Raw genomic sequence first — 25872 nt, 5'->3', positions numbered from 1 at the left:
ACGAGGGCCTGTTGCAAGCTTAGTCTGGCAAGGCAAGCTATCTACAGCTCTTCCAAGCTCCCGAAAAATCAGGAGCCAATCAACTTTGAGCATCTCCAATGGCCCTGGGTAGAGGCGTGTTCAAGGCAGTGACGTAGTAGAACTGCGACCGGAAGCCATAGATTGTTTACAGCGGTAGATGCTGTATTGAAAGCATTCAACGGGAAGTTCTCATTGAAAACGGAGCAAAGAGCAGCCCTGGAGGTATTTATTGAAAGGAAGGACGTTTTCGCCTTGCTCCCGACCGGCTTCGGTAAGAGTTTAATCTACCAGTTACTCAAGCAGTTTCCGTCGCGTCACATACGTCAGAGGAAAGAGTGATGTGATTGGTTTAAGCTTCGTCACAGCCTTTTCCGGCTTCGACCAGTAGCAAACTGAGGCATTTCAGGGAGGCGGGTCAACCACGCACTTTGGGAAACGGTTGGGCTGAATATCTTTGCCAGACCAAATGCTCGCAGAGCTTTGAAGTCGCGTTAGCCAGACCAGTGAATACCTATGCACACTCCAGATTTCTGTTTTTTCATCTTAATTATTGTTTGTGTCGCAATAAAACAATTTGCACCTTTAAAATGGTAGGCATGTTGTGCAAATCAAATGGTGCTAACCCTGCAAAAATCCATTTTAATTCCAGCTTGTAATGTGACAAAACAGGACAAAGACCAAGGGGGATGAATACTTTTGCAAGACACTGTATAATAGAACGTCGTCATGCACAGTTCTCAATCTAAAACACACCTGTGAGTGTTCTGTGGTGTTGTCCGAGGCCTGCAGGGACGTCTGCACCTCCACAGATCCAGCCTCAAACTCCTCAACCTCCTCTACCTCATTCTCATCCTCACCACTGCCGTAGTTATTCAATGCCTGCGTCTCCGCTTTGGACAAGCCTGAACACACACACACACACACAAAATCTGATGATGAACCTAAACCATTCAGGACAACTTATGGCTCTCAGCAACTGTCACATGAAACATTTCAATAAAAGTCTTAACTCATTCCTTACGGAATACTTCAATTTTTTTCAGTCATGTTTTGACGGAATACTTTTTGTGAAAATCACCAATTTAATAGGTACATTCAGTTAAATGTCTATCTCCATAACAAATTTTTTTAGAGGTAGAAAAGTATACATTTACCGAGTCCTTGAAACCTATCCTTTCTAAATATGGAATTATTTTTGTATAATTCTGAAGTAGGTAGGTTTCACAAGCAGTCATATTATAATATTATAATACTATAATAATATTATAGCAGTCTATCCCTGCTATAATAAACCTTCCCTACGCGTGACTTCTGGGGTTTCCCACTAATTATAATATCCAAATGTGGTCTATGTGCAGTCCTCTACGGCTCTGATTGGTCAAATTCACGTGCACTGCTTTATTATGGGAGTTTCCGAAGGAATTCCGTATGACGTCACCAAAGCCGATAGTACCGGGTTTCCGTAGGGAATGGGAAAATTCGCCGAGCCGCTGTCAGCGGCTTGCCATAGGGAATGAGTTAAAATGTTTATCTAGTTTTGTGGTTCATGCCTCATTTCCCCTTCCAGATGTCTTTAACTTTATGAGGCTCTGAAGATAAAAACATGTTTTAGCCTAAACAATTTAGATAGTTAGCTATCAAACACCCTATATTAAACTTTGTCATCAATGTTTAAAGTAGTTATGCCAGCAGTGCGGGAAGCGCCTATCTGTTTACATAGTAAAATGCAAATTTTTGATCGCCGTGTACAAACATAAAAAGTACGTTCAGTTTCACAAGAGTTGGGTATTTTATAGGGAAAAAAACCCTTGAATTTTCAGAATATACAGTACACTCAGATTTGCACAATACTGATTACTTTTGACATGGCGATCTTTTTTCTGAATGTTGACAGTGAAACCGCTGGGCGCGGCCATGTTGGTTTTGGTCAAAAGCCGATGACGTGCCACCCCTGTGACATTAGACTCTAGCTCGCTTTCTATTGGTCAACATTGGCCAAAATCGATACCAGAGGTCGGGAACAATCATGACCCCTGGGGGGCCTTATCGCGGTAATTTTGTTCAAACCGGAAGCCAGCCAGAGACAGCAGAAGTTCTAGTCACAGTCAATAGATGTGTATCCTTCTATGGAAAACAAAAATATTGGATTCTGGGGGGGGTTCAGGGATGTTAATAACGTTGTTTTGAAGAAGTTACATTTGATCAGAAACATATAATACATAGCGCTTTTGAGCGCCACCCTCTGAAAAGTAACGTGTGGGACTGTGCTGCCATCTTTTGCCTTGTTGTGCCATCACATGCAACAAGGGGCGTTTGTGTGGCAATTAGGGGAGTTGTAGAGAACACAGTCAGAGAGGACAGATTTAATACTTTAAAAGGAATCTATGTAGATTATTATCCTTAATGATCTTTAGTTGGGTTTGAATGATTCAGTCCAATGGCCAGCAAAGTACCTACACTCAACAGTTCTGGTCATGCCATGGCTCAGTTGTTGAACTGATTTGAGTAGTTTACGCCATCTCACTATGCAAATAATGCAATTAAATTTCAAAATACATAAAAAATACTGGAGCAAAAGGTTATTTTTAAATTCCGAGCAATTGATAGATGTTTTGGGCACAAGAATTGCTCCTGAAGGTGCTTGAATTTCTCAAGATGGATGTATATTGCTGGATGTATAAGGCTGATGGAAAAAAATTGAAATTTTCAAATTTTTTTTAAATTTTAAACAGCTGTAACTTCTGTTCTATTTAACCTCGGGGGAAAATAAAACCAGCTTTGAATTCAGAACTTCATACGCCCCCTTTTGTTATGTCGCACTCCTTGATCACAACTAGATTTAAAAATGGCCGGTCATTGCTATTTAGTGCATAATATTTAAAGGGATCTTCCGGCAAGTTTATTCTCAAACTTGTTTTACGTAAAAGTAGTCACAGATTTCAAAAATTAAAACTAGACTGCATTTCCACAGAGAAAATGCCAAGTGTGCTCAGCTGTCACCGACAGAAACTGGATCAGACATGAGACCTCGCACTGCAAAATCTTTTTTCACATAATCTACAGAAAATGTGTGCGCGCGCGCGCTCTAAAACCTTGGTTTAAAATGGCTCAAGTCACAGCACTCAAATTTTTTTTTTTTAACATGATCTACAGCTAGTGCTGGGTAGATTAACAAAAGTGTGTGGCATGGTTTAAAACAGATTTTAAGTATTATGTCGTGCTGCGAATTGAGCCATTTTAAACAGATTTTAGAGCATACAAAAAAAAAGGATTTTGCAGCACGAGGTCTCATGTCTGATCCAGTTTCTGTCATGGACACTTTGCCATAGTTGAGCAAGCACACTTTGCATCTGTGTAAATGCAGTCTAGTTCCAGCTTGTGGCATTTATATGCTACATAATGAGGCAGACTTATTTAAAAACGGATAAATTGGTAAAAATACTTGCAAAACTACAATGTAAACAAAGAATATAAAACAGTTGAGTTGCTTCAAACAACCACCACCTGACGTCATCACATACTTCACCATCGCAGGAACCCCATCTGGCATTTTAAAGAAAATTAATTTCTCTCAAACACTGTTTGGTCTCCAAAAATGAAAAGTTTGACTTTTGAAATCTGCGACTACTTTTACTTAAAATAAGTTTGAGAATAAATCCGCTGGAGGATCCCTAACAATTTTTTCCAATCAAATCTTAAATGTAAACTTTTTTTTTTTAAATTGATAAAATTTCACAAACAGCCTGTATTGCCCAAACGTCAAACCTGATCTAGGATAAAATTTCTAATTTACTCTTTAACTCATTTCCTGTATGTTGAACATCAAATCAGTAGATGAGGTGGTTTAAGTTAAATGTACTTATAGACAGTGGCAGTCCTTCTCCTTCCTCTTCATCCTCCTCCTCTTCCTCCACTTCAGAGGAGTCTCTACTCAGTTTCTCATCTGTTTGTGCTCCCTCTCCCTCGAGACAAAGACTTGTCCGTCCATGCTCCGTCTCATCCTGGTCCTACCACATTAACACAGACACACACACATTTAAAAAGGAAACAATACACCAGAGGACAGTGTGAGCTCATTATAGGACATTAAGGAATCAGAAAGTATAATTCGCGTTCAAAGCTGACTCACTTTATCCTCATCAAAATATGAAGGTGAGAAGGTCTTTTCTCCTTCAGCCTTCTTCCCCTAATGGAAAAACAAACTCACCATGATTAGTGTCATCAACAAAAATTTAAATAACATCAGAGAAATATTTTATCAGCAGCAAACTACGCAACAGATTATAATCATCAACTTGGGGGGGGGGGGGGGGGGGGGGCCTAACAAGTGCGTAAAAAAAAAAAAAAGCTTCTTTTCTAAATATATTTTTTAAATTAACTTTGAGGGCGGCACGGTGGTGCAGTGGTTAGCGCTGTCGCCTCACAGCAAGAAGGTCCAGGTTCGAGCCCCGTGGCCGGCGAGGGCCTTTCTGTGTGGAGTTTGCATGTTCTCCCCGTGTCCGCGTGGGTTTCCTCCGGGTGCTCCGGTTTCCCCCACAGTCCAAAGACATGCAGGTTAGGTTAACTGGTGACTCTAAATTGACCGTAGGTGTGAATGTGAGTGTGAATGGCTGTCTGTGTCTATGTGTCAGCCCTGTGATGACCTGGCGACTTGTCCAGGGTGTACCCCGCCTTTCACCCGTAGTCAGCTGGGATAGGCTCCAGCTTGCCTGCGACCCTGTAGAACAGGATAAAGCGGCTACAGATAATGAGATGAAATTAACTTTGTCATGTACTATAGAAAGGGAAAATATATATGCAATCAATTTTATAGTAATTCTGAGATACTGAACTTTAAACTACTGTAACTGTAGTAAAAGGTATATTTTTATTTGCTTCAACACCCAGAACTGCTACATAAATGTTTTGGAGACTCGCAAACATGACAATAAAAGATACAGATACAAGTCTACTGTACCTCGGTGGAGGGTGTATGCTTAGCAGGCATGGTTTGCGTGTGTCTCTTGGCACGATGTGTATTCTGGTCAAGGTCCTGCATGAGCCTGAAGAAGGCGAGCTCGTTAAAGAGGATCTCCGAGATCTCAACCAGCAGATCCTCACCACAGTCCTGCAACGTGCGGCCCACGAACTTACTCAGGGACTCCTGCGCGCGCGCACACACACACACACACACACACACAGGTCATAGAATCAAGGTATCGTAACATATTGCCTTCTGTTCACACGAACCCGATGACTTTCAGGGAAGAAAGCACAGAACTGTGCGAGAGATATTATATTATATATACCTGCAGGATACCCCCGAGTTGTTTATGGAAGAAGTGCATGAACTCTCGGCTGTCATCATTTTGCTGAGTCAGCGTCAACACCATGCGCCGCACAGATGTCAGGAGCTGCGGAGAACACACCTCGCCCATGTGCTCCTGTCTCACACACACACACTTAGGTTATTACACTCCATGTGCATTATCTAAGAGCAACTTACTACTAATTGCAGCAAACCTGAATGTGTGTTAAATTTAATTCTCTACAGGAAGTGCTCTTACCTTCAGGAAGGGGATGACCTCAGTCATGATGGCTTTGATCTGTCGGTCCAACTGCTGTGTGTCAATCTGAGGGCAATGCATGTCCTGACCTACGCACACAAAATTATTGAACAAGTCAGTTTTTGAAAACATGAAGACAATAATCAAGAAACCGCCACCTAAATGTCCTCTTCACCTCAAATATCCTGAGTGTGACCCCGAGCCCCGTGTGATGAGAGCAGTACTGAGTGTGGGTGATGTGTGCACAAACACTGCAGTACCTTGGTTAAGCACTGGATCACCAGCAGCAGCAGCGGTAACAGCGCAGAGCTCAGGATTAGAGACAGCGGGTGCTACAGAGACAGCAGCAGTGACAGCACCAACAGGAGGAGGAGGAGGAGGAGCAGGAGGAGGAAACCCAGCCTTTAACTTCATACGTTCAAACTCCCGCATTCGCACCAGAGCTTTATCTAAATGAATCACTGTGTTACCTACACAGACAGAAAAAGAGAGAGAGAGAGAGGAAAAACAGGGAAGGGGGAATAAAAGAACAGAAGTAGAAAGAGGAAGGAAAGAGGGAAATAAGGCAACAGTGGAAGTTCAAAGGGGGGAGAGAGAGAGAGAGGAAAAAAGTCAAAAAACATGAAAAGGAGAGAAAAAGCATAATGAAGAGTGAAAAAAAAAAAGTCATTGGACCCAAAAAGAGGATGAGGCATGGGAAAAAAAGTAGAAAGGAACAGGACAAAACCATTTTACTGAGGAGTGAGGAGCTACAAACGAAGCTCTGCAGTTCACAACCCAAGAAGGAGAATGAGTGAGACTCAATGACGTGAAGGTTAAAGCCAAGCAGTGCAAACCCAAACCACTGTCCATCTCTCTCTCTCTCTCTCTCTCTCTCTCACACACACACACACCTGATTTCTTATTTATACACCATGTGACTTGTGTTTTGTAATTGTCACTAAACCCTGGAGATGTGTCAGATTTAATGATTCATTTTTAAAAAATGGGTAGACAGCTGTGTGATTAGTTAATCAGAGCTGCACTGTGTTTACCCAGATCATCGCTGGCAAATGGCTCCAGGTTCGAGGATGTGGACAACAGGCTCTCGCTCTCCACAGAGTCTCCTGCCACAGCTCTCTTCCTTCTAGAACTGACTTTCACCCTCACGTCCTTCTCAGATACGTCCTGAATTACGTCACACACAGGAGTTAAAATAAAATCAGCTTACTGAAGCAAAAGAGACAGACAAAAATGAATGACAAGGCACAACTTCAGACCACGCAGAGATCTGTGATTTGTGTGTGTGTGTGTGTGTGTGTGTCTCTCTCTCTCTCTCTCTCTCTCTCACATTGTCAGTCGTGGCAAGACTCTCACTGGGTGTGAGTTCAGACTGTGACCCTGGCCCTAGTGATGACCCTGGCTCCTCAGCAACACTCTTCTCGGTCAGGTGCCTGGTTACAATATCCTAAAAACAACATGAAGAAGACACCATTTAAAAATTTAAATATCACACACTTTCTCACCCTGTGTCCAAATTCGCTCACTCGTTCACTACTCCCTATATAAAGAATTACTGTATTACTGTACAAGGAGGACTATACAGGCTCGCTGGTAAAATGAAAAAATGCTTTCAGACACTAGTCCGTCGTGCTGGTATTTACGTCATTACTGTCGCACAATTAAAAACGTGCCAGATCAGTCGGCTGGTGGGTTTTCAAAATAATAAATACATGCGTTTATTGTGATAAATCCATATTATACTGAGCGTATTTCCCACATTAATCAATACAAAGTATAACCCCGATTCCAAAAAAGTTGGGACAAAGAACAAATTGTAAATAAAAATGGAATGCAATAATTTACAAATTTCAAAAACTGATATTGTATTCACAATAGAACATAGACAACATATCAAATGTCGAAAGTGAGACATTTTGAAATTTCATGCCAAATATTGGCTCATTTGAAATTTCATGACAGCAACACATCTCAAAAAAGTCAGGACAGGGGCAATAAGAGGCTGGAAAAGTTAAAGGTACAAAAAAGGAACAGCTTGAGGACCAAATTGCAGCTCATTAGGTCAATTGGCAATAGGTCATTAATATGACTGGGTATAAAAAGAGCATCTTGGAGTGGCAGCGGCTCTCAGAAGTAAAGATGGGAAGAGGATCACCAATCCCCCTAATTCTGCGCCGACAAATAGTGGAGCAATATCAGAAAGGAGTTCAACAGTGTAAAATTGCAAAGAGTTTGAACATATCATCATCTACAGTGCATAATATCATCAAAAGATTCAGAGAATCTGGAAGAATCTCTGTGCGTAAGGGTCAAGGCCGGAAAACCATACTGGGTGCCCGTGATCTTCAGGCCCTTAGACGGCACTGCATCACATACAGGCATGCTTCTGTGTTGGAAATCACAAAATGGGCTCAGGAATATTTCCAGAGAACATTATCTGTGAACACAATTCACCGTGCCATCCGCCGTTGCCAGCTAAAACTCTATAGTTCAAAGAAGAAGCCGAATCTAAACATGATCCAGAAGCGCAGACGTCTTCTCTGGGCCAAGGCTCATTTAAAATGGACTGTGGCAAAGTGGAAAACTGTTCTGTGGTCAGACGAATCAAAATTTGAAGTTCTTTATGGAAATCAGGGACGCCGTGTCATTCGGACTAAAGAGGAGAAGGACGACCCACGTTATCAGTGCTCAGTTCAGAAGCCTGCATCTCTGATGGTATGGGGTTGCATTAGTGCGTGTGGCATGGGCAGCTTACACATCTGGAAAGACACCATCAATGCTGAAAGGTATATCCAGGTTCTAGAGCAGCATATGCTCCCATCCAGACGACGTCTCTTTCAGGGAAGACCTTGCATTTTCCAACATGACAATCCCAAACCACATACTGCATCAATTACAGCATCATGGCTGTGTAGAAGAAGGGTCCAGGTACTGAACTGGCCAGCCTGCAGTCCAGATCTTTCACCCACAGAAAACATTTGGCGCATCATAAAACGGAAGATACGACAAAAAAGACCTAAGACAGTTGAGCAACTAGAATCCTACATTAGACAAGAATGGGTTAACATTCCTATCCCTAAACTTGAGCAACTTGTCTCTTCAGTCCCCAGACGTTTACAGACTGTTGCAAAGAGAAAAGGGGATGTCTCACAGTGGTAAACATGGCCTTGTCCCAACTTTTTTTGAGATGTGTTGTCATGCAATTTAAAAAAAAAAAAAAAAAAAAAAAAAATCACCTCATTTTTCTCTTTAAATGATACATTTTCTCAGTTTAAACATTTGATATGCCATCTATGTTTTATTCTGAATAAAATATGGAATTTTGAAACTTCCACATCATTGCATTCCGTTTTTATTTACAATTTGTACTTTGTCCCAACTTTTTTGGAATCGGGGTTGTACCTGCATCTTTCAGTTCTTTTAAATCAAGGCTGAATACTTTCTTCTTTGCCACTGCCTTTTATTAAATCAAATTTGAGACTTAATTTGATTTCTTTCAGTGCGACCGCAATGCATGATGGGATATATTGCCTGGTTAGTGACCATCGGTTGTACACTACTTTTCGTGATGCATTGTGGGATGCTTTGAGTGCACTATATACGGTGTAATAATACTCACTAAGGTTTCGGACAGCACTACAAAATGGCGTCCTCACTATTTAGTGCCCTATATAGTGAGTAGGGAGCAATTTCAGACACGGTCAGACAATGTTCTAAACAGGAGCCAACTCTCTCTCTCTCTCTCACACACACACACACACACACCTGCAGTGAGTAGAGCGCCCTCTGGCGAAGGTAGTCGGTGTTGAGAAGCTGCAGCTCATGGAAGAGCTCAATGAGGAAGTGAGGACGAGACTCGTTCTGTGAGATCAGAGTGGCCACCTCTGAGTAAATAGTCTCCCTCAGAGCCTCGAACAGAGAGAAGTCACTGCTGCCATCTACACACACACACACACACATTGCCCATGGACAAATGTCTGACAAAGGAATTAAACTAAGATAATTATGTTCAATTTGGTTCATCAGGTAACTAGTGGCCTCTGAAACCATCAGTCTCAGGGAAGGAGGTGTGGCCTCTGTCCAGCTCCATGAAGGAGGCGTGGTCTTACACTCAAACTTTTCCAACTGTTTGCACAACAGTGAATCACACCACATTATAAACAGTGTTAACACATGAATTGTGGCATGTCAAAATGACGTTAAGTGCATGTCATGTCATACACACAAAAAACAAGCTGGTAGCAGAAAGCAGGGTTTAGTGTTTTACCTGGAGCTTCGGTGCATGCGATCTGATTAGAGAGAAAAGGGGTTCTCCATGCATATGCTGCTGTGAGACAAATTAAAAACCCAACATGAAGCGCACACACATGCAATGAAACAAGGTGGGAGAAAAAAAAAATTAATTGACTCTGGATGAATGACAAAATGATATAACAGCGTAGTTATGCCGTGTGTGTGATTTAAATCTCAGAGGCTGATCAGTTTTTCTCCCAATGGTGTGTACGAAAACAGATGAACAAAGACGTGGAGTGTGTATACAGACCTGAGGAGACGTCATTGTGTTTTTTGGTCTTGCTGTCCAGCTTCTCCTGGGTAAGTTTATCTAGGAGGCTTTGGTTCGGATCCCGGGCTCTCGGCTGAGCCGGGCGTTCTCGTTCTCTCTCTCGTTCCTTTTCGTGCTCATGATCAAGCTCTGTGGCGCTCGAAACGCTGTCGCTCTCCAAACCTGCTAGGAGGAAAGATGACCTTCAGAGTCACTGAACTGGAAAACAAAATGCCAGCACTTATACAAATCTAGAACACTTTAAAGAAAGAAGTAACATATACAGTACACAGACATTCTGCTGCAAGTGTGAAATGTTTTTTCTAGCCATTACATTTGAAGGACACTGAGAAACTGTTTGGCTCCTCACCTGCGTTATTGTGGTTCTTGCTCCTCCTGCGGCGATTTTTTGGCGTTTTGTCTCTGGAGGCGAGACTGGCCTGAGCTGAGGCTTTGCATCCAGGTCTGAAGCTCTTGGTGACGGTGGATGGGTCGACACAGTCAGGCAGACTGCTCAGGGAATCATGGGAGTCCAGCTGCCCTTGGTCACATGACCTGTTCAGGGATGAATTCAGCCAGCTAGAGTTTTTAGTGTCATCCTGAGAGCTGAGAGAGAAGCACAACACAGAGAGAAGGAAGTATATGGTTAGAGGAATTCTCTGTAAGTAAGCAAGACACTTCAGAAACACTCCAAGTACCGTGTGTGAGCGTTGTTGAGGGGGGTCCTCTGCAGCGGAGGCGGAAAGCTCATGTACTCAGTTTTAAGGGACATGTTGGGGTCGGGCTGCTGATTCGGGCTGGCCTGAGTTCCTGAAGCCTGCTGAATCTCTGAACCCGCTGGCGGGAACATGGGAGAAAGATTAAAACCTGAAAAAGAAAAAAAAAAAGTGGGGGATGTCATCCAATTGAACACAGTCCCTATAAACCACCATCAAACTGCAGTCCCCACTCTAATGCCACTGTAACCAATCAGAACACAATCACATTTGTCATAATTATCTTCACATACACACACTTACTCACTCTGTGTGTGTGTGTGTGTGTGTGTGTCACTAACCAGTGGCGAGAGGGGAGAAGTTGTTCATGCCAAGTGTGTTGATGGGAGGGAAGGATGGCAGGAATGGTGAAGGAGGGACGGAATCCTGCACTATATTCTGATGCTGCTGTTGCTGTTGAAGCAGGTCATTGAGAGTTTGCTTCAACCTGCAAACATGATATAAAATCAACCATCAGTCACACTGAAGGAGGCGTGGCCTTTGTGCCAGTCAGCTCCAGTGAAGGAGGCGTGGCCTTTGTGCCTCTCTATGCCAGTGAAGGAGGTGTGGCCTTTGTGCCTGTTAGTTCCAGTGAAGGTGTGGCCTGTGAATGGAAAGTGCCAGTACGCTGTGTGTGCACGCATGAGTACCTGCTGATGTTGTTCTGCTGCCAGGCGAGTTGTGTGTAACACTGGTTGAGCTGGTGCATGATGAGGGGCACCTGCGGTGAGGCCAGGTTATTTGGCAACATGTTATACGGTGCCGTCAACATTGACTGCAGCATGCACGAAAGAGTCTGCGCGTGCGCACACACAAACAGGAAAAAAAAACCGTTAAAGGGGGAAAAAGAAAAATCTTTCCAGCTGAATACAAACTGCGTGTGATGTACCTGCTGATCCTGCAGCAGCATCTGACAAATGGCCGTGCTGAAATCCAGCTGTCTCTGCAGATGTGTGGTCTGTTCCTGCCAGTGTGTGTGACTGTGTGTGGCGCTCTCGGAGGCAGACAGGTCAGCGGCCCAGCGCAGGTTTTCCTGCCTCTTCACCCCTCTGGTATTGGAACGAGGCCGAAGCCTGGCACAGCGTTGAGATGAACCCTTTACACTATCAGTGATGAGAGAGACTGATCATTTAAACACACAAAATACAAATAAAAGAATACTTTTTAAAGTGTGTGTGTGTGGTGTGTATACACAGTACACACACCTTTCCCTGTTCTTGCTGCTGCAGGGTTTCCTGTTACAGTACGAGTGGGACTCATCAGTGGAGCTCGACTCTGCTCCCTCTTCCTCATCCTCATCATCTTGTGCGCCAAGTTCAGATGGGTAATCTTCATCGTCTTCATCCTCGCCCAGCGGACACTGCGTCGAACCGCCCCACGTCGCCATGGTCCTGACAAACATCCACGAATTACAGGCCAATCAATAATAATAAATTAACAAGCGTTACCTGTTTACACATGACTTAGGGTAGTTGTGTGACGAACATAAAACCTCAGGATTGAAATCAAACATTTCATTCAGATCACACTGGGATAAAATCCAAAATTGATAATGGAAATGTGGGAAAAATTTATTTATATATATATATAAAAAATCACAGTATTACATTCTGCATCTTTCTCACTCTGGACGATAAATTTTATTTTTAGCCATTTTTATTAAAAATGTTTGGTTGAAACGTTGGTGCCATTATGTGTAACAAACGTATATCTGCTTCCCCCCCACCCCGAGTTGGAGTGGAGTGGTGTGTGTGTATTAGGGGTGGGTATTGCCAAGGACCTCACGATACGATACGCATCACGATACGATATTGCGATATATTGCGATATTCTACATAGTTCACTGAAAAATGTAAACTGCATTATGCATCTTAAAATCCGAGTTGTATGTACATCAGATGATAGTGATAATTCGTGGGACAAACTGAGTCAAAACAATGTAATTCTAATTATCCATGCTATTTTATTGTAACTATACAAGCGCAAGTTACAACATATTTGCAGGAACAACACACTGTCTGGAACACACTGAAGAGTGCAGTGGGCATCTTAGTCTCCCTGAGCACAATTATGAAACAAAGTGCAGTGTGGGTCAGTGTCCACACACTGAAACTGAACTGAAACCTCAGTGAATCATGTTTCTTCTGAACTTTGAGTAAATACTCAAAATAAAATGCAGTGTCTCACACACACTAAAATTGAAAATGCAAAATAAAGTGCAGCTTCTTGCCTTTGGCCTTAAATGACAAAATTAAGTTCACAGTTACAGTAAGTCACACATCACTGAAGTAGACGGGAGGACTTTGGCGCTGTCCAGTGTAGTTTGCTTCGGGTCGGGTTTCGGTGGCTCCGGCTGAGCTAATATGTTGGGGTGGTGTTGTGCTAAGTAAGTTCGCAAGTTTGTTGTGTTACCTGAATATCTAATTGGAGCGAAACAGGTTTTGCAAAGTGCGTACTCTTTGTCCAGCTCATTGGTTTTTTTGTCTCCTTTCCTTTGGAATCCAAAGTGCCTCCAAACATCTGCCTTAAAGTTCAGCGGTGTCTCTAGGTTTACGTTAACAGCCATGCTTGCTTGTTTTTTTTCCCCTCACTGCAACCACCGGGAAAAAAAGAGAAGACGAAGAGTGCCTTGCAGTGAGGTAGCGGCACAGCGACACCTTGCGGAGCGGAGGTGCGGAAGTCGTACTGGATTTACAACCCGTCTGAAACATGATTTATTATTTGAAAAAATATCGATATTCAAATTGAGTATCGATATTGAATCGGAAGACAAAGTATCGCGATATATCGCCGTATCGATATTTTTGCCCACCCCTAGTGTGTATATATACCCATCATCCTGGGTGAAGCTGTGCATAGGGTGCGCATCACTCCTCCTCTGCTGCTCGGCCATCAGACTTTCCAGATGTTTCCGTCGCTGCCTCAGTTCCTCACGCAGGACCTGGTGTCTGCGCATCTCTGACCACAACTAAGAGACATGTGGAGGGAACACATCAGTGGCTGTAGAATCCCGTGTGTGAGATTTACGCTGTACACACAAGTACTTTAGATCAAATCAACATACAGACACAAGCAACACTGACTACATTTCACTGTACTGAGGAGGAAAGAGACAGAAAGACACCTCGTTGTCAGTGATTGTGACAGGTGCAGGCTCAGTGGTGTGCTTCAGCACAGCGGTGTTACTCTTGGTTGACGTGGACGGTGCGACAGCAGGAGTGGAAGCTGCAGCAGGGAGCTTCTTCATCATCTTCACACCGCTCGCCGCACTCGACACTGACGACTGCACAGAAAGCAACATTAGAAAAACATGAATGATAATTAGAAACCAAAACGTCAAGGACGTAGCAGCTCATCTGGCCTGCCATAAACACAACCATCCCTCCATTATCTCTAGCCGCTTATCCTGTTCTACAGGGTCGCAGGAGCCTATCCCAGCTGACTACGGGCGAAAGGCGGGGTACACCCTGGACAAGTCGCCAGGTCATCACAGGGCTGACACATAGACACAGACAACCATTCACACTCACATTCACACCTACGGTCAATTTAGAGTCACCAGTTAACCTAACCTGCATGTCTTTGGACTGTGGGGGAAACCCACGCGGACACGGGGAGAACATGCAAACTCCGCACAGAAAGGCCCTTGTCAGCCGCTGGGCTCGAAGCCAGGACCTTCTTGCTGTGAGGCGACAGCGCTAACCACGACACCACTGTGTCACCCTCCATAAACACAGCCATGACTACCAAAACATCAAACAGAACTGAAAATGTGACAGAGGACCAACCTCTAGGGATGCACCGATACCGGTGTCGGGTACTGGGCCGATACTTCGTTAAAATACTCGTACTCATACATAAATTGCCGATACCATGCACCGATACCACTCGACAGTGGACTAGGCCTATTTCACCACATCAAAATTAGGCGGATGTGATTGTCCGGCGCGACTTCGATCTCTAGGGGGAGACAACAAGCTGGAAACTTGGCTTCGGAGATTCTGTTTGCAAGCTAGTGTGAAACTGAAAGTATCAGACCATGGGACCACGTTTTTCAGTGAGAAGAGTAAGCAATGTCAGCAATTTGGGAATACTTTAAGATAAAAGACGATGACAGGAGTAAGGCAGATTGTAAGATCTGTACTGCTACGGTGTCGAGGGGCGGAAAGGAAAGTACATCGTTTAACACTAGCAATTTGATTAAACATCTGAAGACGCACCACAGTGCTAAGCACACAGAGTTCGCTAATGCTAGTGCAAGACCACAGCAACCAACCTTAACGCAAGTCTTTCAAAAGCAAGAGAAAATGTCAAAAGACAGCTCACGGGCCATAAAAATAACAGAGGCTCTTACTTTATAGCGCTCGAGGACCAGCCACTTTCGGTGGTTGATAATGCTGGATTTCGCCATCTTCTTTGTGTGTTAGAACCACGATATGAAATTCCCAGTCGCCCCTACATAACAGATGTAATGTTGCCAAAGGTGTATGATGCCGTGAAAAAAACATGTTCAGTCCCTGGTGCATGATGTTGCGGCATTAAAGGAACAGTCCACCGCATTTCCATAATGAAATATGCTCTGACCTGAATTGAGACGAGCTGCTCCGTACCTCTCCGAGCTTTGCGCGACCTCCCAGTCAGTCAGACGCAGTCCGACGCGCTGTCACTCCTGTTAGCAATGTAGCTAGGCTCAGCATGGCCAACGGTATTTTTTGGGGCTGTAGTTAGATGCGACCAAACTCTTCCACGTTTTTCCTGTTTACATAGGTTTATATGACCAGTGATATGAAACAAGTTCAGTTACACAAATTGAAACGTAGCGATTTTCTATGCTATGGAAAGTCCGCACTATAATGACAGGCGTACCAACATCATCTGCGTGCTTCGGCAGCACATTGATATCTGAGCTCCGTATCAATGCGCTGCCGAAGCGCGCAGAAGGTGTTAGTACGCCTGTCATTATCGTGCAGACTTTCCATAGCATAGAAAATCGCTACGTTTCAATTTTTTTAACTGAACTTGTTTCATATCACTGGTCATATAAACCTATGTAAACAGGAAAAACGTGGAAGAGTTTGGTCACATCTAACTACAGCCCCAAAAAATACCGTTGGCCATGCTGAGCCTAGCTACATTGCTAACAGGAGTGACAGCGCGTCGGACTGCGTCTGACTAACTGGGAGGTCGCGCAAAGCTCGGATAGGTACGGAGCAGCTCGTCTCAATTCAGGTCAGAGCATATTTCATTATGGAAATACGGTGGACTGTTCCTTTAAGTTTCACAACTGATATATGGACTAGTAGTGTCTGCCCAATGTCTCTCCTCAGTTTAACAGCTCAGTGGATAGATGATGTGTTTACGCTTCACCACTAAGCCATTTCGGGGCTCTCACACAAGCCAAGGAATAGCTAATGCATTCGAAGACATGCTACAGATCTGGGGCATCTCAAAAAGCTCCGTCCACATTGTGCTCAGAGATAACACAAAAAATATGATTAAGGCTATGGCTGATGCTGGACTTCCTAGCCTGTCATGTACTGCTCACACTCTACAGCTGGTGGTTCACGAGGGCCTCCTGTCACAGAGAAGTGTCACGGATGCTGTGGCAGTGGGTCGCAGAATAGTTGGGCATTTCAAACATTCTGCTTTAGCCTACTCCCGCCTCGAAGACATCCAGTTACAGATCAGTCAGCCCACAAAGCGTCTCCAGCAAGACGTACAAACTCGCTGGAATAGCACGTTTTATATGATCCAGTCCCTGGTCGAACAGAAACGGGCGCTTGGAATATATACGCCTGAATACGATCTCCCTGACAATCTCACGGCTAACCAGTGGACACTGTTGGAGAAGACGGCATCTGTTATGGGTCCATTTAAGGAGTTGACGAGCAAAGTTAGCTCTTCGGATGCTATGGCAGCAGACGTGATTCCTGCAATCACTGTGCTGCTAAGGTTTCTATCTCGAGAGACTGAGGAGGACCACGGCATCAAAACTATGAAGGGAACGTTAGCTGCAGCTGTCAAGAAGCCATTTGCCGATGTGGAAGGAAATCCTCTCTACAGCCTCGCAACTTTACTCGATCCGAGGTAGGCCAATGTGCATGTGTGTTTGAGTGAGTGAGTGAGAGATGAACGCTGAACAGGATTCCATGCAACTTGGATGTGATTTGTTGTGGAATTGGCAAACGGTCACATATTGACTATATTTTGTCTGTTTAGGTATAAAGGTGTGTTTTTTTCAAACACCGACACTGCTGCAAATGCCAAGGAGATGCTGATGATTGAGCTGCAGAGGACGACAAGAAGGAGGATCACAACCAGCATGAGCCACCTACCAGAAAGCCACGCAGGGAACAGGCCAGCAGCAGTTTAGACAGTATACTTGATGAAATTGTTAATGAGCAAGCATCAGCAGCACTGACCCCAGCCACTGTAGGTTTTACTGCACAATTAGAGACATACCTTGGAGAGGCCCTGCTGGCCCGTGAAGACAAACCTCTGCAATACTGGGAGGCTAATAAAGTGCGATTCCCTTCTCTGGCCAAAATGGCATGCAGATACCTCTCAGCACCGTTGACAGTGAACGGCTGTTTAGCTCAGTGTCTCATATTGTGAATGAAAACAGAAACAGACTATCTAACAGGAGTGGGATTTGTTTCGAGAGGATGATGAGGAGGAGGAATTCCAAGGCTTCCAAGTGGACTGGCAGTTAGATGGATTTCGCCCCCCACGTCATGCAGAGATGATTCTGTTCATCAAAAAAAAAAATCTGCCTCTCACTTTCCCCAAAAACACAGCCTAGTACAGAGGCTGCAAAACTGTGTGGTGATAGTCATCTGACAACATTGTGTTCATATCTTTAACTAAAACACAGAAATAGTGTCACATGTAAAGTGATGGTTTGCTTGAAAGCAGGAGACTGTTTTGGTACTTTGTTTTGAAATGTGCTAACTGAGTAATAGATGTGCTCACTTTTTGTTTCGTTGGCTGTGTTAACTAGGCCTATGCAGCACATATTTTCCTTTTCTGGTTATATTTACAATTTGTCTAATGTGATGACACTGACTTATTGAAGGCTTTTTTGTTAAAAGTCAGAATGATCTGTTTATTTTTGGCTTGCAATAGCCTTCTGTTAACACTTTTTTTTTTTGTATTTTAGCCTTATAATAGGTTTGTCATAATCTGCTGAAGAGGAAAATAAAACCTGCCTCCAAATTATTTGCTTTTTCATGGAAACCCAATCTAAGAAATATCGGTATCGGCAAGTACACATACAAAAGTACTCGTGCTGGTTTGTAAAAAAGTGGTATCGGTGCATCCCTACCAACCTCCATGATAAATTGTTTATAAAATGAAAATCAACAAAGGATTGAATCTTGTTTCCCGAGGGAAGATCTATCCAAAACATCAGTCAGGACTGAATTCGCATGATAAATGAGAGAGGAGATACAATTCTAGTCAGAAGAAAATTTGTTAAGTTGACCTAATTACTAATTTGTTAGCAAAAAATCAACACAGTGACCAAGTTTCGTAAAGAAGGTCTAATTCTTTCAAATAAAACAATCAATCAATAAATCAATCAGAACTGAAATCCATTCAGGATTGAGGGAGGAGACACGATTTAACTGAAAATAAACAAAAACATCCAAGTTTCATTCCCTGAGGGAAGATCCACCCAAAAACATCGATCAGAACTGGAATCAGATGAGAAATAAGAGAGGAGACAATTCTAGTGAGAAGCCTGGAAAATTCGTTAAATTTGGTCTAATTACTAACTCCAGGGATCCCAGCAGTAATTGAAAAAAATAGAGGAATGTAAGAAACTATCAGCAGGGGTCAAGGGGGCTGCAAGCCCCCTGAAGCTGTTGAGAATTTAACATTTAAAGATGCTATAGAACACATTTTTTTACATAGATTTAACATAGAAAAGCAACAGAATTTAACAATAATGTGTATCTATTTGATGCCATATTTTGTAATCAATGACATAAGTGGCAAAAAAAAAAAATTGTTATTTATAAAACTTAGATGAAAATGTAGCTTTGAAGAATATACTTCTTCTAACCCGGACACTGTTCCGCTATCTTTTTTATGGACGATATCTTTTTTCCACGACATATTGAATTAAGTTCAACGCATTAGAAACAAAAGCACGAACGGAGTTAAAACACATTTTCTAGCAAATGGGCGCAGCCAGATTGTTTTCTCGTTCTATCGCGTACAGTCTTTACATCAATTTAACTTCCGAGTGTTCCCGAAGGTCAACGAGAACAAACGAAGCTGACAAAAACATCGCTAAACAAGCAAACCAAATCAGAACGTATTCTGCTGGTCATTTTACTTAAACATATTTTTAACAGATATACAAGAGATTTAAAAAAAAAAAACCCACTTTGGCTAGAAAAACAGCGGAATTCCGCTAAATAGTGGACGTCTGGGATCCCTGTAACTCGTTAACAAAAAATTTGACTAAACAAGGACCAAGTTTCGTGCGGAGTGATGAGTTCTTTCAAACGAAGCAAATCGGAACAGAAATCTGTGGAGAATTTACGGAGGAGATATGATTTAACTGAACTGTAGACGACGGATGCCACATCACGGCAACAGCTCATTGGCTTTGTGGCCAAATGAGCTAAAGAGCGCATCCTGGCACGAAATACATGTTTTGTGGCAACAACAAAACATGCTATGAATAAGGCCCTGAAGGAGGGAGTGAAGTACCTGTAGATCAGGACAGGCCCACTGCAGGTCCTGGATTTTGCCCTGGATCGCCATCAGTCTCTGTCTCTCCTCATGAAGCTGTTTCAGTTCCTGCTGCTGCTGTCTCAGCTTCTCCTCATACAGTTTCTCCCTGACACACAGACACACATTTATCTGTCTTTAGAAGCAGGTATTACTTAGACACAAGACATAAAATAGTCATACGATTAAGATCCAGTTGTGTGTGTATATTTCTAAAATGCACAGTGCAACAACATTAAAGCAGATACGCAGAACCACGGCCTCACTTTCGTTTATAAATGCCTTGACCTCTCAAGAATGGCACAGGAATAGTTTTAAGCATTAATAAATCTAATATAGTAATTTTTACGATTAAAGTGATTTATATAGGTAGCGGTCTGAGTGAATGACCTTGACGTCTGTAACTTCGCAGCAGGAAATCTATCGATCTCATCACCATTTCCACTATACTAAAACACAGAGCTGACTGCAACTCCGATCCTCCAATTTGAGCTAATTTATCGCCGTGCCACGTAGATGTGTTGCTGGCGGGTGCAGCAACATGACAGAAGGTGGATTTACGTTGCACTCATGGCCCAAGAATGTTCAAACTGCAAAGATTTAGATGCGTTTTGCGAGAAGTTCACGGGCACATTGGGCGGGTACGAAGTGATCTCTCCTCTGCTCTGCACATTTTACTGAAGACTCGTACAAAACCTCTGATCTGTTGAGGATCGTTGGCTATAAGCCCGTATTGAAAGAGGGTGCGGTATCAACAATTAAAGAAAAAGAAAACTACAAGTATTTATTTTATTTTTTTAAAAAGCAAAGTTCAGTTGCACCAGTCCTCCCGGAGTGAGCCGAGGGTTGTTGCTAAAACCCGGGACGGAACGGGACGCGACATATCGCTCGGGCAGTGACCTCCCCCCGCGGTTGTTGCTAAAAATGGTGACGTCCCGTTCCGTCCCGTGTTTTAGTAATTGCCTGAGCTAAGCAATAATGGTGGAGTACTCCATATGGACAAGATAGAGAATGAGTGTAGCAGCCGTCTTATTCCTAAACTGGATATTGCTGCCATCTCGCCCTTAGGTGGAAGAAGCAAATGAATGGAGAACTGAACGAACAACTGAAAGTCAAATTGTTTCAAAACAATCGGCCACAAGGTCGGCCTTCAAGAAGCGAGAACACAGACGGGTAAGCTCCGACTCTCATTTGAATTTAAAAAAAAAAAAAAAACACTCGTTTACCTGCATTTAGATTAATACATGTGACTTGTATTATGTATTTAAGTTACCGGTATAAGATTATTTAATTTGCTTCAGAATGTGATTGTCTCAGTTCATCTGATTATTTAATTAGTCTTTTACGTTTTATCAGTGAAAATGCATGCATGGACATGTATGTTGCATAAGTTATAACGCCTATCCTGTTTTAATGAGAGTCAACCCACAATCAGTCAAGTCAAATCAGTCTTAGTTGAGCAAGTCGGTAACGGTATTTCTTTCTTTCACCATAAATTTTTATTGATACGACTTTGGTCTATAGCTGTAAAAGGCCTCGGCCTTAAAACTGGTTACCGCTGTGACGTCACGCACTCAAGGCTGGCTGGCTCAGCGGGGCAGCTCAAACGCCAACTTTGCGGTCGATTTTAACTCTCAAATATATACTTTTATTCCCATTTATGCAGCTTACAAGAGTCAAAGATGGAGATACTATCCACTCAAAAATTAATTTAAAAATAAAGGATCTGAGTATCTCCTTTAAATGTATATTTTATGGAATTAAAATATTAACATGTAGTGAAAACTACCTTTGTTGGTAAAACGAATGAATAATTAGAAATTCAATAATACGGAGTATTGATTAAAATCAGTAGTTTTCTCTTAAACACCCACACGGACACACCTGGCCTTGTCAGGGAGTGCAAGTTCTCTTTTAGCTTTATGTGCATTCGCTCTGGTGTTGTTGGGTTGCTGCTGCAATCCTTCATCTTCATTGGCTGCCGTGGTATCCGTGTCATCACTCTGTGTAACACGCACACACTTTAAACAACCCTTTACTCTTTTATCATTATTTTTAACTCCAGTCTCTACCTAAAGCCCATCACAGACCTGCACCATGGCAACGAGCTCACGCAGCTGCTGCAGCTTCTGCTTAGCTGTTTGGAGACGATGGACTTTCTGAGCAAACTCTGCATCCTCTGCGATGCTGCTCCGGCGACTGGACCCTGAACCAGAGCTCCCTCTCCTTCCTCGTCTCGCTCGGTCGTCTTCTTCAACGCCATCGTCGTCCTCATCGTCATCGTCTTTGTCTCCGTTCCCGTGCTTTTCACCGTTGTAGGAGCTGTCTCGGTTATACTGGCACTCTGAACACAGGTGAAATGATTTGGTTGGACAAAGACTGGATATTAAAGCAAACTTGATAAATCAGTAACTTACACAGCCAAAACAAAAAATATATAATAATTAACAAAAAGAGTAGAGATTTCCAGAGCCAAAAGAAAACATAACAGGTAATAAATAGACAGACCGAATGTGAAGCTGACCTATGACAGAGGGGACGTTGAGGCTGCGCAGGTTGGCAGCTGAGCGGTTGTTGACCTCACACTGAGAGTTTAGCCGGCCAACTCTGTTGTTGGAGCTGCTGCAGGCGTTCGTCATTGTGTTCATGTCCATCCAGTTAGATGAAGACTGTGTCTGAGCAGGGTTTCTGACACACATGCGCGCGCGTCATTTTTTTGGTGAAGATTATAAAAGCATAATCTAGATTCATTTATTGCTCTGCAGTATAGCAATATGATAGGTACCTGATGTTAGTGATGGGTTCTCGGTTCTCCTGTTCCGAATCGAACATGGCTTCAAACAGCGACCCGTCTTCTGTCTCGTCCTCTTCATCTTCGTTCACATTCTCGTTCACCGTGTCCACCATCATGTCAGATGTCTGCTCATAGTACTGCACCAGCTCTCTTAGCTCATTCAACCGCTTGTGCACCTCCTTCAGTTTCCTACAGCGAATGAGTGAGACAGTTAGACTGATTACCAAGACTATCACTACGAGTGTATGCAAATGATGCTGTTCTTTCAGTACCTCAGTTTTTCAGCTGGATTTCCTCCATCATCATAAGATGAAGAATCTTGTCTTGCTACACCCACGCCGTTCCCCTCCCGGCTTGACACCAGGGGATGCTCAGAAATTTGCTGAGATCCACCACGGCCTGGAAAGAAACACAAATTTAGATTAACTGTATGCTCAAGACGGCCCTATTTATGATGTCTGTATCTTAGAGGGATAATTATGTACACGAGCTGTTGTTTAGCGTCTGGTCTCGGAGTGAATGAAGCTCCTGCAGGATTTTGTCCATCGTCTGCTTCTTGTCCTGGAGCTCCTGTAGTTTGGTGAGCTTGGCGCTAGCAGGGCAGGCAGGAACAGCAGCAGCAGCGCCAAGGGTTTGCTGCCCACGAGGACTGTGGGTCGAGCGAGATCGGGACACCTCTCTGGACAGAGACAGACTCTCAGCCTGACGCCGGTTGTCAGGCACCGTCTGAGAAGGAACAATAAACACCAGGGTTATGATCTGTACATGAGCCAGAGCTTCTGCAGGAAGTCACAAACCACCTGAGACCTGTGTGTGTGTGTGTGTGTGTGTGTGTGTGTGCGTGCACGCACGCATGCGCACCTGAGAGTCATGCAGTTGGTTGTGGAAGCGTCGTATGAGGTCATTGAGTTCATCATTGAGTTCTGAAGTGATGCTAACACCTGACACACTTCCTGTAGTCTCTGTTACAACTGAAACACACACACACAGTGAGCCACAACATGTACAATGACTGACAACAGCACCCATGTGCGCGCGCGTGCCTAACCGGTGTCGTCCATGGCGTGTTCAGCTCGGTTCTGCATGGTGAGCAGGGCAGCCTGTCGGTTCTGCAGCTCTCGCAGCTCCTCCTGCTGCTGAAGCATCTTCTGCAGGAGGTCATGCTGCTTACGTAGGTTCTCCAACTCCTCCTTCTGCTGGCCTCCGACCCGGTAACACTGAAAGTTAAAGGAGGAGTGAGAACAACAAAAGACGGAAGCAAATGTGGGAATGAATAAATAATGAATAACAAAAAGTGAGTTACATTGTAGAGAAAAAGCAGAGCAAAAAAAAAAAAAAAAGGGGGGGAAAAAATGAAATTAAAAAACGCAAGACACAAAGGTGTAGGAGCAAGACACAGCAGCTGATCCTCATCATCAACAGACTTATTATAAACAGAAAACTTGAACACGCATCCGTGCTGACTGAGGAGGCGAGGGGGGGGGGACAGGGTGCATTGTGGGTACTCACGGTGGGGTCTGCGGCTTCTGACCGAGGCTCTAAGTTCAGAGACGCGCTCTCGGCCATCGAGCCCGAACACACCGCTGAGTCCACCGTGGCACCTTCGTCCTCCTCCTCCTCCTCGTTCTCTCTCGCCTGGAACACAGAGCGAGATCTTTATGGTGTTTATTTTAGTATCGACGTCTCCCTCACAACTCAAAGCCAATCCTCATGTGCAGCGCGTTTTAATGTAATTTAAGCACTTTTTAAACACTCGCAAGCTACCAAAATGACTGCGTGTACACAAGGAGATGATTCCGAGAATTGTCCTGCATTTCCACGAAGTTAGTATATTGAGATATCAATATTGTATCACGGTACTGCCCAGCCCTAGATGACATTCACTCTCAGGCCACAGTGAGGGTGAAAATCAAGCAGAGAGAGAGAGAGAGAGAGAGAGAGAGAGAGAGAGAGAGAGAGAGAGAGTGTGTGTGACCTACATACAGCCTACCACATTCATCAAGCACGGAGAAAAGAAACCCTCACACACACACACACTTCAACACTTAAAACACACAAGTGAAATGAACCGGCTCGTCACCCAAAAAAAAAAAAAAAACCCACACCACACCATCAGATCAAAGCTCATGCTCAGAACGGACTTAAGTACATAAGAAAAGGAAGAGACAATGGAACTGAGCTAACAATTGAAAAGATTTAAATGCCTTAAAGCTAACACAATTATAACCGTGCGCGTTCTTTAACTGCTATTGTTCTTATTACAGATAATAAAAGCTCACTGGATTCAGGAAAGTCAAAGTACTGCACAGAATGAATAACTGTACTGTTTAAACACACACACACACACACACACACACACACACACACACACACACACACACACGGGAAAAACTGAAACGAGAGAGAGAGAAACTGAAAGAGAAGAAAATGTGTGAGTGAAACACACAAAGCAGACAGAAGAGAAAGAAAGCGAGAGAGACAAAAACAGAATGGGGGAGAGAGGATGGTGAGGATTCCACTATATGGTACAGCTTATGTTGTAATGTTTCTCTCAGCACTTCCCAAACTTTTTTTTCCCCTCCCCTCACAGATAAAACAAGACTCTCGCTCTGTGGGGAAAGATACTAATACTGATTTTATCAGTACTTCGGGAAAAACAAACTGACTCGGGGAGCTTCATCTTTGAGCCCAGTTTGTAATGTCTAATACTGTTTACGCATGTTTAACTGAATTAGCTTAGTGTTAGTAATAAAATAGAGAAAATGTACAGTTGCCTTATTATTTTGGTGCCCACACACACACACCAAAAGTTCAAAGGTTGTGTAATAAAACAGCAAAACAAACATGCAGCCAAAAAGCAGAGAGAAAGGGAAACCATATAAGAGAGAGAGTGTAGTACTAACCAGCATCTTCTGCAGAAAGCGCAAGTAAGACTTCTCCTGCTCCTTCAGGTGTATGATGAGGTGAGACAGGCGCTCGACGTTGGCTGGAACGTCGTTCTTCTCCAGCAGGTCGTCCCTCATAGAGCTGGCTCTGCTGATGTACTCACGGATCTGCACCAACTTACTGACCACCTGCCATGCACACATACACACCTTACTGACATGAGACACGAGCGAGGGAGAATAAGAAAGAGAGAGAGATGGAGGAAGATCTACAGCAGCTTACAGAGAATCATGGATGTACACACTCCCTTTACACAGAGAGAGAGAGAGAGAGAGAGAGAGAGAGAGAGAGAGAGAGAAGTACAAGGAGACGCAGCAGTGGCGTATTTTTAAATTGTGGCCTAAATTCACCGTGGAGCTCCAGCTTTCAACTGTGCTCCAGTTTCTGACAAGATCAAACCTCCTTCTCACACATACCTTCTCTCTCTCTCTCTCTCACACACACAAACTTTCACACTCTCAGCTGCTAATTCCATTACAGCCAAAGCACACTCCATATATAGAATAATTTATGTTAATTACATAA

At 43.5% G+C, this 25872-nt stretch overlaps 1 protein-coding gene across 7 annotated transcripts in view; it reads right to left on the bottom strand.

The window, feature by feature from the left end:
* The window catches only part of pcm1 (pericentriolar material 1), a 49533-nt gene that overhangs the window by 5584 nt on the left and 18077 nt on the right, over nucleotides 1-25872 (bottom strand). For 2 of the 7 annotated variants that reach the window (XM_060916752.1, XM_060916753.1), the window contains exons 5-35: nucleotides 25305-25475; nucleotides 23911-24036; nucleotides 23450-23618; nucleotides 23263-23372; nucleotides 22887-23127; nucleotides 22674-22800; nucleotides 22393-22590; nucleotides 22132-22295; nucleotides 21698-21951; nucleotides 21492-21610; nucleotides 19587-19716; nucleotides 13990-14148; nucleotides 13697-13833; nucleotides 12071-12256; nucleotides 11755-11968; nucleotides 11516-11661; nucleotides 11168-11313; nucleotides 10809-10977; nucleotides 10481-10716; nucleotides 10111-10296; nucleotides 9835-9894; nucleotides 9333-9505; nucleotides 6898-7014; nucleotides 6602-6734; nucleotides 5828-6037; nucleotides 5568-5656; nucleotides 5310-5444; nucleotides 4979-5164; nucleotides 4151-4207; nucleotides 3881-4028; nucleotides 775-923 (exon numbers count right to left, since the gene is read on the bottom strand). In XM_060916752.1, coding sequence (XP_060772735.1) covers nucleotides 775-923; nucleotides 3881-4028; nucleotides 4151-4207; nucleotides 4979-5164; nucleotides 5310-5444; nucleotides 5568-5656; nucleotides 5828-6037; nucleotides 6602-6734; nucleotides 6898-7014; nucleotides 9333-9505; nucleotides 9835-9894; nucleotides 10111-10296; nucleotides 10481-10716; nucleotides 10809-10977; nucleotides 11168-11313; nucleotides 11516-11661; nucleotides 11755-11968; nucleotides 12071-12256; nucleotides 13697-13833; nucleotides 13990-14148; nucleotides 19587-19716; nucleotides 21492-21610; nucleotides 21698-21951; nucleotides 22132-22295; nucleotides 22393-22590; nucleotides 22674-22800; nucleotides 22887-23127; nucleotides 23263-23372; nucleotides 23450-23618; nucleotides 23911-24036; nucleotides 25305-25475 — 4845 coding nt within the window. The remainder of the gene's footprint in view (nucleotides 1-774; nucleotides 924-3880; nucleotides 4029-4150; nucleotides 4208-4978; nucleotides 5165-5309; nucleotides 5445-5567; nucleotides 5657-5827; nucleotides 6038-6601; nucleotides 6735-6897; nucleotides 7015-9332; nucleotides 9506-9834; nucleotides 9895-10110; nucleotides 10297-10480; nucleotides 10717-10808; nucleotides 10978-11167; nucleotides 11314-11515; nucleotides 11662-11754; nucleotides 11969-12070; nucleotides 12257-13696; nucleotides 13834-13989; nucleotides 14149-19586; nucleotides 19717-21491; nucleotides 21611-21697; nucleotides 21952-22131; nucleotides 22296-22392; nucleotides 22591-22673; nucleotides 22801-22886; nucleotides 23128-23262; nucleotides 23373-23449; nucleotides 23619-23910; nucleotides 24037-25304; nucleotides 25476-25872) is intronic. The other 5 variants (XM_060916755.1, XM_060916754.1, XM_060916758.1 and 2 more) reach the window with 5 other exon arrangements.

The sequence above is a fragment of the Neoarius graeffei genome, chromosome 3 (genome assembly GCF_027579695.1).
Source record: "Neoarius graeffei isolate fNeoGra1 chromosome 3, fNeoGra1.pri, whole genome shotgun sequence".
Lineage (NCBI taxonomy): Eukaryota > Metazoa > Chordata > Actinopteri > Siluriformes > Ariidae > Neoarius > Neoarius graeffei.
This window is presented reverse-complemented; position numbering and strand designations above follow the sequence as displayed.